At 37.5% G+C, this 22,103-nt stretch overlaps 1 protein-coding gene across 2 annotated transcripts in view; it reads right to left on the bottom strand.

Moving 5' to 3' along the window:
• The window catches only part of ZNF654 (zinc finger protein 654), a 29,845-nt gene extending 7,798 nt beyond the window's left edge, over window positions 1-22,047 (bottom strand). For both annotated transcript variants that reach the window (XM_051780233.1, XM_051780234.1), the window contains exons 1-6: window positions 21,900-22,047; window positions 12,743-12,888; window positions 9,543-9,624; window positions 7,780-7,915; window positions 4,774-4,976; window positions 3,884-4,023 (exon numbers count right to left, since the gene is read on the bottom strand). In XM_051780233.1, coding sequence (XP_051636193.1) covers window positions 3,884-4,023; window positions 4,774-4,976; window positions 7,780-7,915; window positions 9,543-9,624; window positions 12,743-12,888; window positions 21,900-22,031 — 839 coding nt within the window. In that variant the 5' untranslated portion in view covers window positions 22,032-22,047. The remainder of the gene's footprint in view (window positions 1-3,883; window positions 4,024-4,773; window positions 4,977-7,779; window positions 7,916-9,542; window positions 9,625-12,742; window positions 12,889-21,899) is intronic.
• Window positions 22,048-22,103: the final 56 nt, after the last annotated feature.

The raw sequence follows: 22,103 nt of genomic DNA, 5'->3' as shown, positions 1-22,103 counted from the left end.
TAGAGCTAATTGAAATGTACAGCCTGTACATTCTATGCACTTTAATTCAGAGACTCAGAAAGGCAACTGGACTTAACTTTTAGTGATAAGATTTGCTAGCACTAAGATTTCACACAGGAGAAAATGAATTAGGACTGTTTAGGAAGAAATCCCACCTCAACATTACAATGAAAACAGGACTGACTTCCATTTTCTGAAAGAAGACACTTTTCTATTCCACCAGTGTCCTCCCTCAGAAAACAAATGTAATTACTGACAAAACATCTGGTTGATCTTCCAGAGTATCCAGTCTGTGCCAGCTACAAATGAAACCTTTCAGGATTAAGCTTCTCTTAGTAAGGGCAGTGCCTGAACGAAGGGAAGTGATGGAACTGCCTACGACAAACCGCCAACTTCACCTTTTGATTTAGGACAGCTCTACAGTTCTGCTTGACATTTTCAGAGCTAGACAAGAGAGCTTGATTGTTTTCTTTCATTCAGAACCCAAGAAAACTAAAGTTGAAAGAAAGATTAAGCTTACATCATGAAACTGTGAAAAGGGAGACCTATAAGCAGCTCTATGCTCAAAAAATTAGTCTTGCGGGTTTTCTAACGATATAAGCTGTCCACCTCTGCCTTGACCAGGCTGGAAATCTGATTTCTACATCTTTGCTGATTTCACACAGAAGTTTAAAATGAGTGTCTTTGTGGACCAAACCATTCATAACAACTCAGTAAAAGTCTCAATCTGAAGTACAGAAGTAAGAACTGAATATTTCTGCTGTTATATGTTACCACAACTGAATAATCCAGTTTATATCTGCTTTGCCTCATACCATTTCAGAGCAACCCATTTCAACATTAATCTCAGAAAATTTGAGAAAACTCAAATTATCCTTGTGAGAGATTAGTGGCTGAAGTGGTTTGTGGTGCTCAGACAAGTGTGATGGCTGGCACAAGGAAAGAGCTGAAAAGGGAATGGAGAAAACTGAAAGTATGAGGAACAGCTCCCCGGGGGAAGAACCACCATTTGACTAGACCCTATATTTTAGTCTTTTAATCTTTTTTCTTGTAGACATGGTGGTTTCTTCTCAAGCACATTTCTGACTTTGACAATCATTAAGGATTAAAGTCTTCTTAAGGAGTAGATTGGACTCTTTCAACCACTTCTGTGCTTTGGATACCAACTTTCATGCTGAAGTCAGCAGCACTTGAGATATTTCAGTGCCACTGACCAGAACACAGATGATGAATCTGAGACAACATAGGCAGGGGGAGTTTTCTCTTTGCACAATCATTATGGCAGGGTAGTATAGTACTTAAAGACCTTTATTTCTTGGATGGTATAAGTTAGTTCACACTGAGGCCTTTCCTAAATTTTTATAGACTTGTGTTAGGGCCATTTAAGTTGTTACTGTGAGATCACAGAACTCAGTACCTCTTTACCAGAGGCAACCATGCATTCCAACTACCTACAAAATACCACAACCACTGCACATCTCCATCAGCAACACAAGATGATGGTTAAACCCACCCTGCCTGAGCTAGATCTCAACCCTTTGATACCTTTGGTAAGCAGAAGGTCTGTCTTTCCTTGGGTATAGAGAGCACACTTTACCAAAAGACTGATCAAACGTGTGGTAAAAATTCCTTGACTTACTTTGAATTTACTGCATAGGAATCACTCGAAAACAGCCAAAACAGCATTTAAAAAATTGCCTGGCAGAGAAGGAAGGCAATCCTGCTGTGCCTGTTTATGACTGTTCCATCAAAACACTGTCTTGCTGAAGAGACATCACCTTAATACTACATCACTATGGACTGACCTCTCACCAGTACCTCATATGAAAGTATGTCTAGTAAGACCAAACACAGCTTGCTTTGTGATTAATTTGTAAGTGGGCTTTGATTTCCCACAAACAATTCAGTTCATCTAAATCTAGAATTTATTCTTAACATCAATGAAAGTAAGAGTTGTGCAACAGAGTTGCTTAAAATTCCTCTTCCTCTGAGATGGCAGTTGACAGTTTCACCTTAAAGACTTCATACAGGTAGCAAATATCTGCTAGTTACAACTTTCTAATTTATTTTGCTGTCTTAACTTTCCTACTTAACTTTTGCCCTCAATTCCAGACAAGGTGAGATAATTTATGCTATGCTGAAGACATTAAAATCTCCTCTAGGGAAAAATACGCTCTCGAAGCTAAATTAACCTGGCTCTTACTTCTTCAAAAATTTGAATTACAGTGTAGTCATGATGATGTAGTACATGCAGCCTTCATATGATCTATTAAGCATTATACAGAATTCTCTTGTTGGGAACACAATTGTTAAGGCTCAGCATCTGTAAAGAATGAAATAGCTGTTTGAGCTGCACAGATGTAACTGCTCTGAACTCTTCCAGAGATTCCCAAGTTCTCTATTCTGAACAGCAGATTAAAAGACTGAGATTGTTTCCTTCTAAAACAGGTATCCAAAAGTACTTGAGTCTCTTCTGGAATTTCATCTTTGACAGAACATAAGGAGATACATCTTGTTTGGAACAGCAATTTCAAAAATGGATGATGCAAAATCAGATTGGTAAGAGCAAGGCTAACATTATATAGCATAAGATATAAGAAGGTGGTTTAATTACAGTATTAAAAATGCATTTTTTAAAAACACTGAATCCCTGAAACAGAAAGCACTAACCATGTAATTAATACATGTAGGTTACATCTGTCAATTCCCTAAAAAATAAGAAGCCAGGAGAGGCAGCATTTGGGCAGGAATCAGCAAATAGAGATTCCATTCTAAAGTGGCCACGGGGCTCACACAAACTATGTACCTTTTTGGTTGAACTTTGGTTGAACTCCAGTGAGGACAGCCATGACCACCTTTTTCTGGACAGACTGAATGCAAAACACCACCAGCTACTGCCAACACGTTGTACTATAAATGTATGTCAACCATAATCCCAAAGGTTTTGACTGAACAATTACTCATCCAGTAGTTAAGGAATAAATTTAGTAACAAACCAAACATTATCATGTCTGGCCTTCATTACTTCAAGACAAAAAAACCTTTTCAATTCCCTGAAATCTGGGAACACAGAAATCCTAGAGATTCTAAACTCCATGTGAAAATTAGTTATGCAGATGAATAATTTCTTCCAATTGATGGAAGAAGATCAAACCCTTGCTAAGCTGTTTTGCTTTAACTACATCATCAAACAAACAAATAAAGCATACTTTATATCAAGGAATGCAGATGTTCCTTCAGGTACACAAATTACAAAGGCTAAACAGAAGAATTATCTTCCTTCCTTTCAGTCCTCAGAATGATGAAATTTGTTAACAACTCTCTAGAAAACACTTTTTACCCCTAAAAACATCCAAGCATCAAGATGATTCAATGTGTATGAAGACATTCTTACTTAAATGTTTTATAAAGGACCATCATTTATGTAATGGCTCTGCTTATGATGTAGAAGTTTCCATAATTAATAGCACATTTCAGAATGACATATTCTCTTTATAGACATATTTAGACACATACTACAGCTACAGAGCAAAATATCTTCATTGCTAAGAGTCTACAGACTGCATATTGTTACACATTGCTAATCATAAATGCTTATAGTAAATTTTTAGGTATTTATAGCCTCAGGTATGTAAAGGCTCACTCTTCTCTTAATTTGAAGCAGTTAGTAAATGTTATGTACTATGTACTACCACTGCACATGACCCTGTGTAAAAAGGCAAACAGGCACAACAGATGCATGAGGAATGTTTAAAAATTGTGTTAGAACATTTTTTAACTGGTATTTTAAACTTGAGCTACATCTTAAAAGTTAGGTGAGTTTCATTTTGGCAACAAGCATTTATTTCCTGCTAAGCTGCTTCACCAGAAATAAAGTATTTACCATATACAATACATGTCCCCATTTTGGAGCTGTGGGACTAGGAAGGATTCACAAAGCTGTAAGGCTAAGGTAGTCTTCCCTTCTTTTTCAGTGTTGCAGATGATCTCAATTCCACTCTTGCAATCAGTCCTCAACAAGTGCTATACAATTAAAATAAAATCAATTTAGATCAGTTGGCTGACATGAAATAAAAACCTACCAGACCTTGCTATACTAAAGTTACTGAAAACTTCAGGAATTGCTATTAACATAGGATGGCTTTGGAACAGCTTTTGTGTAGGTCTGTAAATTAAGATTTTGGAGGTATCTAGAGCTCCTTCATATTTCTTACAGTAGTGACCATCAGAATAATTGTCTGAAAAATTAAAATACTACACAAAAGCACTTCTTTGCATGATGGGAGCTTGTTCTTAAAACAAGGTTAAGAAAAGCACTGTTATCTAGTAAGTGCTACCACTGGAAAAAGCAGGGCCACATTCAGCTAAAGTGTCATTTTACACAAAAGGACATCATTAAAAAATTTCAAGCCTACCAAAACTATATAATGTACAGAACACTGGACTGGCATCAATTAGGCTCAAGTGCTTTTACTAAAATAATAGTCTATAGTAAAATAGTCAATACACTGAAGTCACAAAATATTAATGATTTAAGTTATTTAGGGAATATATCCACAAGCACACTTGAACCAAAAAAATTGCATTTAGGTCAACAAGATCTGCAGGCACTTAACATTTACCACCTCCAAGCTTAAGCCAGCACTAAGTTAAGCCTGATTTTATGACATTTGGTTCTACAAAAGCAGAGTTCCACACGCTCCTCTTGACAACTTGTCCCCAGCAAGTATAAAGTCCCACTTCATGAAAACAATGTATACTGACAAACAATACCTCCTGGAATAGCTGATCTTCTAATGGTGACATATAAAGACAGGTGAAAAGAGCTTGATGGAAATACAGATCTTTACTGATATCTGGATGATTTATGCAAGATTTGATAAGAGCCATTGCCTCAGGGATGCGTTCACAGGCAATAAGGTATCTGGCACGCAGTTCAAAGAACAGTGGATTTTCAGAGCTTAAATATTTGTTAACTGTACAGAAAAGAAAGATTTAAAGGCAATTAGAATATGAAGTCCAACCAACAATTATTTTTATGTTGTTTTTAATAGTGCAATGTCAACAAATAATATAAAAAAAAATTAAGGCTCTGCTAAAGAATCGATCAAATATTAAGTTAAATACCATAAATCTGTCCTCCTGCCTGGAAACAAATTGTTATTTTTCTTACACCAGTAATCTAGTTCAGTATTTTGTTTCTAACAGATTAACACAAGGTGCTGTAAAGGATTAGTAAGATTTACACTATATAGAAGATGTGAACATTTTTTAAAAAATTCCCTCCTTTCTCAGCACTGGAATCTGGGTGACTGTCAAAAGTATAGGATTGATATCACTTCCAAACTATAATCACAAATATTTAAAACAACTCAGGATTCTCATTACCCATTAAAATGTAAGACCTTAAAGTGATGAGAAAAAGGTTAACTACAATCCACATGCTGTTGCCTTAAGCAGCTTTGAATGCCTTGATTTTTCTTGCCGAAGTGGAATATATACTTTTCCCTTCCTCTAAAAGTGCTACTGGGCACAATTTATATTTAAATACCTTTTAATCCTAGCCCCTGATTTCTGGAATTCTGTTTTTCAGACCTAAAAGATAATCTTAAAGCTAGTATATGAGTGAAATGATCTCAATTGAGATACTAAAATATTTAACATTTAAGTAACTGGAAATTCAGAAATCCCTAGAAGACATACTTTAGATCTCTATTAGAAACAGGATTTCTCTAGCATCTTTATTTTTATGGAAGCTAATGGTGTAACACACTACAAAAGGAATATTATTCAAGGTGTTAGGTTTCAGATTATACTTGTTAACAGGAAAAAAAAAAAAATCTAATTCCCACTATCCATTTGCACTTCTGGGTACAAACTCAGTAAACAAGAGGACTCAAAGGAAAGCCAGTGACTAAGTGAGGTCATTCACTGCAAGAAAAAGTGATTATACAGAAAAGTCCCTAGAGCCAAGTAAAGATGTCAACAACCCCCTCAGAAAGTAATTAAGTGGGTGCACCTCTCTAATGATCTTTTCTAGATCCTCACATTAGACTTTATTCTCCCTAATCTATCACAAGTTTATTGCTCCAGTGTTTCAACCCTGCAATTTTTCTTTAAACTCAATAACTGCCTTTCTTTCCAGTCACCTCAAAATAGAATGTAGCATCTCAAAGTATGCTACAAGTCATGTAAAGACAGACACAGAGAGGTTAGTCTTGGCCTAAGCTGCTCCAGACAGTTAATGAATCCAAGACAGGATTATGTAGTTCACACAAACTGACTTTGGCAAGTAATGGTTGGTGATTCAGCAATAGGCAGCTTTCCCCATTAGAAATAACGATCCCTGTGGGAACTACATGGCCAAATATACAAAATATACACCAAATAATGCTAGCCTGTAAAGTAGCACAGAATGTCTGCTTTCTGTAAGACTTGACAAGAATCAGGTTTTAGAGGAAGTGAGACGAGAAAGAACGAGCTTCCAAAATGTCATTATCTAACAGAAACCATTTGTCATCACAGATGAGATGTCAAGGGTGTGTGGGGATATCAGAAGATAAAAAGCAGAGAAAATATCTCGGCAGAGGGGAAGGAGATGCAGCCTGAAACAAAAGGAAACAAAGTGATCATCTGGTGACAACAGGCACTCTCATTCCTACTCTGCCAGGTTAAAACTAAGTAAACAGTCTCAAACTGTTACCAGAGAGGTTTCTTGATGACCAAGAGAATCATTATAGCAAAGGATAAACTAATTCTTTGTTGGAGAGACAGAGATTGAGACCTAACCTCACATCATAATCACCAAAACCGTGCAATGCAGAACAAAACAAGGTTAATACTTGTTTTCACTTTGTTTCTGTACATATTTGACTAGAACTAAACCAGATATATTATAAAAATAATGGGCAAATATGTTGCTCAAGCACTTACTTCACAACAGAGACAAAACAACAAAACAACTACCCCTTTAATCATGTTAATTTGCTATGAAAATACTTTTTCTGGTTAAGGAGGCAGGCTCAACTTTAACCCTCTTCCTCTCTCTACAGAATGAGCACACTGTCATAAACACAGGAATGAGTTTGTATCATGCACTACACCATAGCAACTAGAGAAAAACTAGCATTTTCCATCACTATCAAACAGAAACAACTTCTAAGAGATCCTCTGTGAGCACTGCTGGTAAATGTTAAGATATTAGTAAAGACTTCACTGTAGATTGGATATTTTTCCTCTTATGAACTTTCATTACCATTCCAGGGATTTTGTTTCCATCTTTCTCCTACTCTCAGCTCTAGGAATTACACACACACAAACAGAGAACAGCTGCCACATGTAATCATGGGCATTGCTGTAAACAGAACCCAGAAAAGCCACAAGCCCAAGTATTTACAATTTAAAAGACAAATTAAATGAGTCTGATGGGTATTTATGAGACATAAATACACATCAGATCCTCTCCAGTAGCCTAAGTGAAGTCAGGTCAGTCTCCAATACTCTGTCAGGGGTTGCACATCTAGATTTGGTAAATCCATGCCATGAATTTTATGAACCAGCTGTGTCTGAACAATCTGATCTCTACACTATAAAATAAGTCTTAAACCAGTAGCAAAGAAATTTAGCTTTCTTTCGAATAAAAGAGGGACCAGCATGTTTTACTGCAGAAAAATAAACTGTGTGCAATGCCAGCTGACAATACCTGACTAATAGTTTAAAAAAAGCACAATTTAACACATCTTTCAGTGCTCTAGAAAATTACTGTGGTAAATGAAGTACCTAATTCCTGTGACACAGGCTTTGCTTTCAGAATTGCTTGTAATACTGGATCCTCCCATGGTCCACCATCTCGAATGATTCGAGTCACTAGTTCCAGGTTCATATTCCTGTATTTGTTTAGCAGGTTCTGACATTCCTACGTGCAAAAAGAAAAGCAATTAGGGAGAAGAAAAAGATGTCTAAAAACAGTTAGGCTATCCAAAAGATACAACACAAGAAACCCATGCATGTTTGAGTATTTCCTCAGTCAGCAATTGGAGCTACAAAGTCTTTTACTGACAGATTTAGACGTGTCAGTGCTGGATTTGTGATCCAGTGATGGTGTCTGAATTCCAGGAGGGAAAAATTAATTAAGCCACATGAGTCACCAGCCCTCAAGCAACCATTTTTCTCCAGATCTCCACGTATAAGAAACTATGTTTGCCTATAATATTAGGAAATGCTTTAGCCACCCGTGATTTTCACATGTCAAGTTCCCTCTCATCCCCACATCTTGTTATTTGCTGGTAAAGTGCCAATATTAACATTAATGGACAGAAAATTTTAATCATGAGAAAGTTATCTAATTTTGAAATAAAAAATGCAGCTGAAGAATGGTTTCCATGCTCATACAATCACCTTCTTCACATATGCTTTCCTGCTGCAAGTTCTTTTATTTTCAAACCAATTTTTTCTTTTATATTCAAAAGAGTAGGTTTGATGGTAAGCACTGGTTAAGTAACCAAAATAATGCTTTTCACTACCAGTTTGATGACACAACTGAGGCAGAAATTCTTTATTTAGAAAACTGTGCAAAGGTATATTTTAATTCATTCATTGTTTAAAAGTAAAAAGGCAATTTAGAACTGTAATACAAAAGTACACATCACATTTTTTGCCGAAGTCTTTCTTATTCAGAGACTGCTTTTGACAAGTACTTATTGTAGGACTGCCAAACTGTCCCACTATATTTTTATGAGAGACTAAGCCACTGCTTGCCACATTCTTCCACTAATTGTAATCAAGCAAGTAATGGCTGCTGGTTTGATAATTAAAGGTAAGCAGTGTTGATACATTAATTTGTAGAAGCAGTAACAGACAGGTATCACCATAAAAATAACTGAGGAATAGCTATTTTTCAAACTGCAGCTCCATGATCAGCACTAACAGAAGATACAACCTTGTTTTTCATCCCTTCTTTCCCTACAAAGTTTCCTCTCATGGTGGTACAAGTGCCTGTGGTCCCATGCAGTGAACTCAACCCTCAAAATCAGGTAACATAAAATACCAAAAACAAAGCCCACACTTATCTGGCAAAAAAAAGGGCATATTTTTAACCCAAGATCACTTATCTTATGCAGTTATATAGAGTCAAACAAAACTTTGTCCCAATCTATGCAAGAATAGAACAGCTGTATATGTAATTTGTGCTGACCTGAGGCAGAGCTCCGACTTCAAATTTACTGTTTAAAACCACAGTGGGGAAACAGGAGGTTTCATGTCATGACACTAGATGACATTAAGCTCTAAATAGACACAAATAAGCAAAGCTTCCTTCTTCTATGTAGGAAATGCACAAAATATGACTAACAAGATTGGTACTACAAAGAGAAGTACATTTTGCTTACTCCGAGTAGATTCATGGAGCAATACTGATGATAAATGAAAGAATAAATGGTTTTCCCTTCAATGGGGTATTTCCTCCAGGTTATATATCCACAAAAACTGTCTTTACATCACCTAAAATAACATTACAAGGTTTATATGAAAGCAGGCAACACTACCTGGATTGAACCTAAAATATCTTTCAAAGGATCTTCATAGAACTCATCCTTTCCAAAGAACAGCAGCAATTCAAAAAAACTCCTAAAAAACAGAAGTAGTGACAAGTCAAGCTAAAAACATTCATTCAAAAAAATGAAACTACTACAAGTCTATTAATTTTCACAGCACTTAAAATCACAATTCTAGACCCCGTGCCCATGCTGGAGTCACTCAAATACAGTTCTATATAAGCTAACAAGACCAAATTGGCAATAATATAGATTATATTGAAAAGTCAACTTAAAATCCCTCCTGCTGCACTTTTTTCACAAGTTCATGGCATTAAGACTCACAGCACCTGCCTGATCTTCTCCCTCAAGAGGTCTTGTATCCTCCATACAACAGTGAACCTTCTCAAGAGCCAAAGAATTTGTCAGATGTGCAGCAATTTTGATGAAGAAAGCAAGATTTAAGACAAATCAGGTGCATGTGCAGCAACAAGTGGCAGACACAGGAGCAAGCAGAGCTGATCCTTTCAATCTATATTTAAACTGACTTGTGGCCTCCATGTTTTCCATCATCTTAAAATACCGGTCTAGCATTTTATTTCTTTTAAATATAGTGATTAAGACAAACAATCCTGTTCACAGGTTTTTAAGTCAAGATCTTGCCAGTGCAATTTCTTTCCTGACCTATTAGTCTTTCGTTGCAACTGCTCTTGAAACAAAAGGTAGGTTTTCATGAACAGCTGGACAAGGAATCCTTTGCAGAACAAGTCAATTCACTGCAGTTATCCCCTAATTTCAAGTCAAACTTCAAAATATTTGAAGGTAACACCCAAAGTACAAAACAAAATGTTATGGTTTTAAAAAAGCAAATTCAAAAAAGTTCATTTTTCCTCTGAATAACATTTTCAGAAATACTGTGCATTAAAATATTCACACAGACAAAATTAAGCTTTCTATAGTAATAATGGCAAAGGATCATAAAATTTGGTTTCCTTTAGATTATGCTGTAGTAATTTTTTTCCTAACTAGGGATAAGCTCTGCCAAAAACAGACCTAGAAAAATGAAGTTACAAATTCATTATGTTCAGTGACAGAATTTTTCCTCAGGTTAGGTCCTCAAATCTCAACTCATATATGGAATGAAAAAACAACCACTGTCTAAATAAGTCCTTTGTTCTGAAAAAAACATTATCTCATTTCATGTTAAACAAAATTTTGCAGCACATTTGACTCTCAGGAAAGGTCAGACATGAGTCATGTCAGGATCTGGAAAGCAGCCAAACCAGAACTTAAATAATAAGACAAAACTAGTTATAGCAAGTGATGTGTGCTTGTGTTTAAATCTGCTTTGACTGATTTAATAAGAACAGGACTTTGAGAAAAAAATCTGTAAATTAATAGTGAGCAAGTGTAAACTGTAATTTTCTTCTATATCAGTGCACCTGCTTATCACACTCTTTTCAGAATAATAAAGGAAGCCATCAAAATACTTCTTTTTCCTCATTACCAGTTTCCATTCAGTTAAAATTCAGGCAATTCCAAGTTGGTCCAAGTTATCTTAAAACCTGCAGCATTGCACATCCACATTTATATCTATATCTAGATTTATCACATCACTACTTTGGTATTACTGGCACCAGAAGATTGCCCAAGACCACTGGCACCAGTAGGAAAACCCCTGGGATTAATGACAATACAGATGCTCCCCCATTTGATATGAATTAAATATAGGAAATAAAACAGTTGTTACTGTTAAGAGTTTATTGTCTGGTTACCAAGGAAATCTTACTCAAGTATGAAAATACAGTCAGGCAGATTTTTTGCTCTCCAAGAACTAAGACTTAATATACACACAATTTTCAAAAGATATTCCAGCAAGGTTTCCCAGGTAACTGCAGCTACTGAGCCCTGGGATCCCTTTATATCACATCACATGCAAAAAAATGCCAGTCAGGCAGAGTAAGGAGAAAAAATGATCTGACATTCTGGAATGGAATTTACTCAGTGAGTAAACCGAGCTCAAAGACCAAGACAAACCAGGGTGGCAGGAACTCAGCTACCAATTCACTTCTCAATTATCAGGGAGTGTCCAACCCACACACAACAAATACCTGAATTTCCACCTCTTTACCTCCCAAGCTTTCGTATTTAGAAGTAGAGAAGCACGGTCTGAACTTTGAGGCTTTTTCCCCTAGAAACTGGGGGATAAAAAACCAGCAACAGAAGTCACCATGTTTTGGTGTAACTGCTCAGTCATCCTCAGATACCTGAGCATTCCAGGTTTGAAAACTGTGGTCTTGTGATTCCTTAAGTATGTCAAATAGTTTCACACACACAAAACAGTAAATATTACACAACCAGTCCTCCTGACCAAGGAAACTAAGAGAGGAAGACCAGGGGAGCTTCACTCACTTGTGATGATCAGATGGGGGAACAAGACATTTCCACAGAAAATTCTGAGCTGAGACACTGAGCTGGATTTGAAAGCACTGCTCAGCAAGGAAGCAGTTTAACCAGCTGGACAAATAAACCTGATTTACTCAAACCCAACTTGCAATAAATTCAGTGCTTAGGTTTCTGTCTCCATCTGCTGAGAGAAGATCAAGTACATCTCAGCTTAAGTATATCTAATTCACTTGAACATTTACTTTTCTTCTTCCATTCAGGTCTTGAACCCTGAAAAGCAGGGTTTTAGAACAAGAGATAAATGGGATTTGACTTATTTACTTGTCATTACCCTGACACTTTCAGTCTTCGTGTGGGAAAAATCACCAATGCATCAAGAAAATTGGAGCTAGAGCAAGATTTATGGCATAACATTCTCCAGGTCTTTAAGCTGAATGTGACTGTGGGCCAGTTAACTGTAAAACAAGTAATTCCCATAAGCATTTTGATGACTCAAACATAAAAATCCATTTAAAAATCATTGACTTATTTCTTAAAGAAAATTATCTTAAGAAATACTTGGCTTATTACATCACTGGAGGTAGAAGAGTAAAAACTTGAGATAAATTACTACAAAACATTGTAACAGCCAATCTGAATATTCAACAAGGACACAAAATGACAACTAAATTCCAGGTTTTGTAGCTGCATGCAACTGAGGATACATCTCCTGGTAAAAGCAGTCTCTTGAAAGCTCTGAGGACATGAGACCCTGTTGCTGTTATGACCTGTATTGTAAAGGAAACAATAACAAATGATGTACTTACAAAGCCAGGCTACTCAACACATATTGGACGTGCTCACATTCTGCTGGGAAGGACACACAGGCAGAGGTGAAACAACACAGAGCTGTTTGGAGCACCTGGAGCTGAGGCAAAGGAACCTGCCACCTCCCAGCATAGTCCTCAACAACCTAAGGACCAAAACATGGAAATAAATATTACAGTGGAAGACATTCTCCTTAGTCATTAGTACTTAACACCGTACCTCCTTTATCTCCCCTCCTTCTCACTCAGAAAACATTCAGGTTTTTTGCTTACAAATTTTACTTCTGTTATTAAATAAAAAAAAAATAAAATAGACACTTGATGACCTACATCATAAAAGGCACACCACAAGGGACCTAAAACTATTCTTTTCAGGCAGGAAATATTTCCTTCTCATGCTGCACCACAGTAGATATTACACTCTGCATTTAAACACAAGTTTTTGTGTTGTGAGGGGATACAAATTAGAGAGTTTATAACAACATCCAGACATTCTAGTCTAAAAACTTTCCAAGAGGGGAAAGAGCAGCCTGCACTCTTCTGGCCTTTAGTTCAGCACAAACACACCAGTCACCCTTCCTCATCTGATCAAATGAGTAAGTTTGGCTTTTTTTATCCATATGGTGGAACTAAGGCTAGTTATGCCCTCATCTACAGTTACAGAACTGCATCACTATTTATAGAGATACATGATAAGGAAAATAGATTTTTTAATGAGAAAAGTCCTTGGTTATCTAATCAATCTTGTTTTTATTAATAAAAGCAAATTTCTGGTACTGGCTCAATAACCCAGCACCACCTGATATTTCTACACAGGTAACCCTACCCTGAAGGCCTCTGAAAGGCCCAGTCCATGTCTAAAACACACAGCCCCAAGTTCAGCAGGAAGTACAGCAAGAAAATAAATGTCTGTAAAGGCACCCACCAGTTCTGTGAAGGATTAGTCACTAACTTTAAGGCTGTGCAACATGAACAGCCAGTGTCCCTTTGCTGACACAGGACCGGTAACATTTTCTCCTCACCAGCAGCAGCTGAGAAGGACTCATATTTTGTAGGTAGATTCTGACTTTTCCACCATTATTTCCATTTATTTTAATAATTTCTGTTTGAAAATCTGTTTCCTTAATGCAAAAATCTAGGTCAACTGAAGGAGAATTAGCAGACTTGTAGATAAATAGTCTTCCTCTTCAGAAGACCAGCCATTTTATCAGATAATACTGCCTCATACATCTATTAAGAGTTCTCTGAAATAGTTTTAACAAAGCTCTTTGTATAGAAAACCACAAAAGCCTTGGAAGAAACAAAGTAGACAGAAAGAATAAACATCCTTTAGTGGTGCAAAGGGCCAAACAAAGGTAGAAATAAAAGCTCCCACCGTGGTGCTTCACAGTGCTGTGACCTGAGAGGCACAGCAAAGATACATTTATAAATGATTTCAAGCAATAAAAAGCATGTTGTAACAATATTAGTTTATTTTCTTGGTAGCCTAAAGTGTTAACTGTAAAGAGGATTTATGACAGTGAGTGACTGAACTCAGCATAGACAACAGTGGTACTTAGGGAACAAAACCAATAAAATGGCCTTCGAACTGACAATTACCACCCAAAAGCAAGGCTGTCTTATTATGGTAGATGTTTTAATGAAAAATCACCTCAGTGTTCATCACAATGGCCAAGAAAGCAAATTAAATCTTAGAAGGTCGATATAAAACAAAACATAAAAAGAAAAATCACATGCTGGTTTGCTACCTACCCATTCCTGCCTCAAGAAACATAGAGAAGGCCTTAAAGAAAGCTTTGAAGGAAAGCAAGAAATGCTAAGTAGCCAAAATAAATGTCACATATGGATCAAGGCAGCCAACTAGGACACTTTGGATTGTGAAGAACAGACAGGTGCAGGGGGGACACCAAAAAAGGTCAGTAAGCAGGATCAAAACAAAGAACAGGAGGTGGTTCTTCACATAGTGTGTAATTAAGCTGTGGAGCTTCTTCCTAAAGTGATGCTACATGAATTTAAAAAGGCTGCAGGAGCTGCAAAAGATGTAAAAAAAGTTACTAATTACAGTAAATTAGCCACTCTGAAAATAGTTAAAGAGGGGAAAGCTACTGTATTTTCTCATCTCATTCTTTAGTTTGGCATATATGAAATTCTGATAATATCTTGGTCCTAATGTCAGTGTAGGGCCAGTGCAAACAATCAGCATTCAAAAGTAATGCAGCATATAAATTAATCATCAAGTTGATGAGAATAGATAGCCATTGCAGTCTTGAAAAGGTGCACCCCAAACTGGTCAGGAAGAATAGGAACAGCAAACTTTCTTCTTAATGTGAAACATTCCTCAGTCTCAGGAAAACAAAACATCAGTCAGTTCTGAGCAGACTTGCAACAATCACCAGTAAAAGATGGGAGGGTTGGAGGTGGGTGGAGAAAAAGCTAAACAAAGTACAAAATAAATTTCAAACCACACTCCACACACATTTTATATGGAAGGGTGAGTGGGGAATAATGCACATTTGGTTTAGATTCTATATATACTTCAATGTCTGGTTTTAAGTCATCTCATGGAGTAACTTTTTCTGTAACAGAAATCAACTCCTTTTTTTGTTCAAAATACTCAACATACCATGCTTTGAAACAGAACTGTAAAGGAGAACACAGCTCAAGGTTTATACCAAAAAAGAGCCCCCAAAACAACAAAAAACCCCCCAACTTTGCAATTTCTCAAGGCAAACAAGTTGAAGGGACATGTATATGTTCACCCTCATGTGGTGAAGTATCATCACAGCACTTCAGAAAATCAGAGAGATTGTGCTGCTTGAGTCCTAAATGTTTTATATCAAGTTTATGTTTATCAGCACATTTCTAACAGACTAGTTTCAACATAATGAAGTCACCGAAACAAGAAGCACATAACATTTGTCAAACTCAAGTGGCCTGGTCCTTATCCAGTTAACACTGTAGAAAACCAGAAGGGTGGCAGCATTTTTACATGACTTTCTGCAACAATCCCCTTCAAGAACTCTCAGGGTGCAATTTTTAATTTTGTTTTTTGGGCTTTTTGCTTCCCTTTCTCATTCAGTGCAGACAAAGGTACTGAAAGGGAGGTTTTCTGACACCAAACTTTCTGACACCACCCCCCAGCTCAGCTCCACTTTTTTCCCACACCAATATACTTCCCCTTTTTTTAACATGTTTGAATAACTCAGAGGAAAATCCATGAGTCAGATGTGACCTATTAAGTAGAAAATCAAGACCAGACTTATCAGAAGTTACTAAATACAAAGCTAAGGCAGCTCACTCCAAAAATAACAAGGGAGTAATTAAAGACCTGAACTGACCAAAAAATAACTTCCCAGAATATTATTTCTCAACCGATTAAATATACATATATTTTAAGTGACTAAATATGCTCAAAGTTATTGAACTATATTCCAAAGAGAAATAGCACTGCAAACAACTTGATTTGCAAATATACACAAGATACAAACGTTTTATGCAGTGCTAGGTCTGAAGTTGCCACAGCCTTTCCTGTTCCTCCCCACAACAAAACCAGAAACTACAAATCCCACCAATTATAAAGGCTTGTCATTATTAGGATTTCAAAATTACCTCATAATTTCTTGTGAAATTAAACAGTAAAGGAAGTCACCACAGGATTAAAACCACAACAGTTCTGTATTTCTGCTTGTAGTTTTCAGACAAAGAAAGTTTGTTGGTAAATGTAGTGGCTGTCATTCGTTATAATAAACATGTGTAGTCATTTGTTACAATAAACATCTAGAGTGGCTGTCACAGACAGATGGAACCAAAAAGGATTTAAACTGCCAAGCAAAAAAAGGGGCATGGTTAAAAATAAAGTTTCCTGAAAATTAAAAACCATAATTAAAAGCAACACCTGGTCAGCAGAAATACCAGAGCAACTCAGACACTGAAGTTCTGTTCTAGAAGAGAACTTGACTAGAACTACATTTACTCTACACCTGGAAACACCTCAAGAAATAATCACTTTATTTTTTTACTATCTTTTTAACCTGTTCAGTGGATAATGAACGTTTTGTTCTGTTTGCATACAAACAGTGTCCTTACAAATAAGGATTTCATTATCCAAATAGAGAGTAGAAAAGGCCTGAAGATTTCAGGGTAACATAAAACATCATTTAACATATAAAAAGTTTAAAATAGTTTTATGTAGAAAGAAAGTAAGTAATGGCTGTTCACATTCACCTAAAAATGTGAACTTTTACTGCAATTCACATGTGAATATTACATAAGGAGTAACCAAACATAATCGCATTTCTGGCAAAAGAAAATACATCACCCAGCAACAGCATGACACATCCTGTGAGACAAGTTGCTGCCAAAGCTCTACCTTAAAGCTAAAATGCTTCCCCCCACCCTTAATCACTGAAATCTCAACCATTTCCTCAGCCTGCCTCAGCCAAGAACAATCCCTCAGACCGGGTTTCAAGTGCCCAGCACATTTAGGTATTTAAAAAGGCATGTACAGTTACACTCTGCCACTTGTACAACAGCAAACACTATGGATTGATTGGAGAAGAGCAGTTTGGGCTGACTGCAGCACTGGAGTAAATGTTTTTGTGTAGGATTTATGACTGAAAGATACTTATATTAAAACTAGAAATATTCCTCCCCATCTTTTAATTAGCACCCACCCCCCCAAATGAACGTCAACTAATTGAAGGAATTGAAATATGAAAGTAAGGACTGACAACTTTGTGAACACACACAACTGTTTATATCCACATCACTAGTAATCAGTAAAACACAATTTATGATGTGTTTCAGTTAAGAAGTACCATTATTTCTTTCCCTTGTCTGAACAAAAGGGCTTAACTTTTTGACTTTTGCACTAAGTGTGCCTTCTCTAACTTGAAAAAGCAAGGCTACAGACAGACAGAACCATCATGCAACCCAGATCCTTCTTTTTAGGTATAAAAACCTGCAACTCCTTTATCAGTTACAACCCTGATATATTTTTTCCAAGCTTATTTTCATACACTTTAACAAAAGGTGTTAAAACTTGGAGAAGTAGCAACATCAAGAAGTTTGAAAGTGTTCAGTGGGGAAATTCCAAAGAAGTAGAAGGAGAAAAATGTTGCAAAGACCAAGAAATTTCTACAATCTATTTGTATAATGTTTCTTTTTTAAATACTAACTCCTTAATTCCACTTGTAAAGCAGGGAGATAATTTCTCAGGGTAAAACTAAAAGGACAGCAGGTACAAGAAATATAAAATACATAAAATAGATGGTTTTAAAGTACAGATTCTGCCTTCTCAGAGAAAAGAAACTTTGGAGATACTGAAGAAATCATTTTCCGCTACTACTCATGTGAGCAAGATTTTTGTAGCTAAGCTTTAAAATGATGTATGCAGATCAAATATGGATCCTAAGAGTCCAAAATGTAATAAAAATAAAAGTCTGTCGTAACCTACATGTTTGGGGTGGTTTTGTTTGGAGATGTTTTGGTTTGTTGGGGGTTTTTTAAATAAAATATAAAAACAACTTAACCGTTATTGACTTGAAGTCCAAAGCAAGAGACAAATACTTTCAAATTTGAAGTATGTGAAAATAATTTATATTTGTATTTAAACTATTTGAAAACACAAAACAAAAAGTGTGGAAATGTATTAACCCTCAAACCAGGAGAACAAACATTCCAAGTTGTATATTTTTCTACCTCCGTCACCACAAAGACAAACACCAGTTGAGTCACACACCCCTGCAATTTTGTCTGCTAAAATAAACCCAGGAAACACCATCTTCTCCAGTGCGTTACTAAATTTTATTCCTTAGCTTTTGAGTTTATAAGCCCAGGAATTATTTTTTTCAGCAGTGACTCAAGATGCCACCAATTAATGGAAGCAAATTGGGTAATCTTTATTTCAGGAAGGCTGTAAACTGATGCCACAGTAAGTGTTTATTCCTCATGGCATCACTTTGTTACTTTAGATGAACTCACCTTGCATTTATTTCAGTCATAAAATAACATCCAATACAGCTCTGCAGCCATGTGGACAACTACAGAAATGCTGGGAGCAACTTGGAATATTTTGATAGGATTTAATGTTGAGAAAATATCCTGAATATTTATCAAGGTGGTTGATAAAACTGTACCCACTCCAAGTGCAATGAAGGAAACTACATCCATTTTCCAGCACACTAATAAGGTTTGTTTTCAAATCAAGTAAATTTGGAAACTCATGCTTCTAATTACAAAAGTACCCCCCTCAACCCTCAGACTAAGAAGTCACCATCTACGCTATTTTCACCATTTGTATTTAGACACGCAGGAAATCTCTCAATGGCTCTGGTTCCTGAGAAATCTCAGGGAAGAATTTAAAATTCTGCACATAACAGAAGCTGAAATTCATGGAGCTCTTCCAAATGTTTAGGCTGAGGGGGTTTCTTCAGGTACAACCTTTCAAATTAAACTTACAAAGTAGTTACAGGGACCTTGTTCTTTTTTCCAAGTGGGTTTGGAACTCCTCAAATAAGAAACGTCTCATCAGCACAGTTTAGAAAGTACCAGAAACAGCTGGTGAGATGCATAAAGTGGGCACTTGACTCATCTTCCAAGTCTCTCTTTTCAGCTCCAGCCACAGAAATGTTGATTTTTTTTTTCTTTCTGCATGTCATCAATCCCAAAGAACAACCTAAGAAAACATTTTGTTCCATTTTGCCTTGAAAGACTCAGGCTGGGATGGCTCTGTGTGACCACGAACACCTACAACACATAAATCCCCAAACTACACATGGCTTTAGAGATGCCAAATTCCAATTGATCCTGTATCATTACATTGTATATTTATGCAAAATGCTCTGATAATCCTACCTTCTTCTTTAATTTTTATTTAATTTATCTGAAAGAAGTTGAGCTGCAATACTCCAAAAAACTTCACTACTATATGATATGATTTAATGGCCCATATGATTTAATGGGCTGGTACTCTAAAAATAAAAATTATCCTTTTGGGTGGTTCAAACCCATCACTAAGCAACTATTTCTACAACTACATTCTGACAAAAAAAGGAGGCAAACTGGGACATTTGGAAGTGCCAAATGACTATTAAGACAAGCAAAACTCTGTTATCGGTGCAGAGAGGAATGAGGTGGAAATCTGCACAACAGCCAAATGTGTCCTTCAGATCTGGATACACAAGTACAAAGCATCAGGCTCTGATAAAACTATATCTAAAGGAAAAATTGCATTAAAAAGACATCTGAGATGGGAGAGAAATGAATTTAAATCTAATAAAGCAACGCAGTGTTTAAGGGAGATGGGTTTTTTTCCCCCCCAACAAAAGTTATGAGAAAGAGATGACCTAAACTTCATGATATTTTCTGAAGAAAAATAATATGAATATGCTTCATTCCTCATCAAATAGGCTGAGGGTTCTGTCAGCCCTCCCTATGTACAGGGGTATATGGGCCAAAATAATTCCACACTGTCAATCTCACGAGGGTAAGTTGTTCTCTTTGACAACAACTTCATTTGCTGTCAAACCACAAATGTCACACAGCTTTTCCCAGCAACACACCCCTTAAGATCTTGCATTTATGTAGCTAAAGCAGCAGAAAAATCCATCACTAAAAACATGCTTAAGCAAAACTCAGATTATAGTGAGCAAGCACATGACTGCTGATCACACCAGGCCAAATTTAAACCAACCAAACAAAAAAAATCCCTGCAGACAAAGTGTTAATACATTCATTTAACTGACTTTCATCAGGATCATTTAAGCTGTGGATTGTTAAAAAGAAATCTTGAAAAGAAGAGAAGCAGAGCCCTTTCCATGCTCAGGGCATTGGCTGCCCACGTGGAGAGTTCATCAACTCAAAGCAAAACCAAAGTAGGGGAGAGGGTTTGGCCTCATTTCTACAGGAAAGAAGCTGCAGGAGAAGTCAAGGTCAAATGTTTTAGGTACTCTACCAATAATAACTGGGATAAAACTTTTACAGGAAAATTCTTCCCCCTGGTCTTGTCCTCTGCTATTCCCTACTAATTCCTAGTTTCTTCTGGGAGATGGGATTGCTATTAGAATGTGAAGGTATTACCCTGCCTGCACTTCCTCCTTAAGGCAAGAAATTCAACACACATTAAGCACAGACAGAAAAATTTAAGATAAAAGTCTGAGTGTCCAGCAGAATTAAATGTCTTCCCAACCAGCCAACGTAAACAAACGTGGCTGTGCTTCCTCTCAAGTGCAGTTCACACCACACTTCCACAAACATTCTCCTTTCACTGGCTCCACAATTTTCCCTCAAACGTCCAAGTTCTCAGAGATCACTGGAGAGAAGAAAATTTAATAAAATGAACAGCAACCTCAAAAAGCAACCAGTGGACTTAGGGAGCAGCACCCGAGCTTATTAAACCACCCAAGATCATTAAGCACATACCTCAGTAAAAAATACTTCAAACAGATGTTTCACTGAACATTATAAAACAGAAACATAACAACGACATAGAAACATATTTATTTAAATTGCAGAAAACAATCGTGGCAGCCAAAAAGGTAATAGATTGAAGCAATTCTATATACAATACCCTCTAATACATTCCATATAAAATAACCCGTATTATATCCTACATAAAACAACCTCTCTTTATTTCATGTAAAACCACCTCTATTATAGCCTATATAAAATAATCCCTATTATATTCCACCTAAAATAACCCCTATTATATTGACCCAGGCTAACCAACGTTCCATTAGCAGGTGTTGGTGCAACAACTAAGGGAAAAGCAACCTGTTGTTGCTCGTTACTTTGGGGGTTGCAAGGAGCACGGGAATTCCGGGGCCCGTACCGAGAAAACGCTGCTTTCAAACGGGAAAAAATAAAAATAATAACAATAAAAATAGTAATAAAATTGCCTGTTTTAATTCAGGTACGGGGGCCGTTCCCGAGGCCCTCCCGGGGCGGTTTTGCCCGCAGCCCCACACGTGTCCCCGCAGCCGCCCCCGCCTCTCCCTGTCCCGCTCCCGGAGCCGCCTTCCCTCCCCTTCCCTGCCCTTCCCTCATCCCGGGAGCCTCCCCGCCCCTCCTCAGGCCTCGCCATCACCCCGGGCCGCCCCTTCACCCGCGCAGGCCCGGCCGTGTCCCCCCCCCGCCCTCCCGGCCGCCGGGCGCTGACCTGGCAGAAGCGTCGGCAATAGTACTGGCTGCGGAGGAGCGCGGGCAGCCCTGGGGGCAGCCCGGGGGCCGCCAGCGCCTCCAGCTCCTCGCTGAGGCGCTCGGACTCCTGGTCACTCTCGTCTTCCGCCATGGCGGCCCCGCCGCCCCGCGCGTACCGAGCGCGCCGGCCCCGCCCCGCCCCGCCGGAAAGGCCGCCCCTCTG

Source organism: Manacus candei, unplaced genomic scaffold (assembly GCF_025592945.1).
Source record: "Manacus candei isolate 608988 ecotype Guabito, Panama unplaced genomic scaffold, ASM2559294v1 h1tg000014l, whole genome shotgun sequence".
Lineage (NCBI taxonomy): Eukaryota > Metazoa > Chordata > Aves > Passeriformes > Pipridae > Manacus > Manacus candei.
Note: the sequence above shows the minus strand (reverse complement) of the source record. Positions and strands in the feature narration are given on the sequence as shown.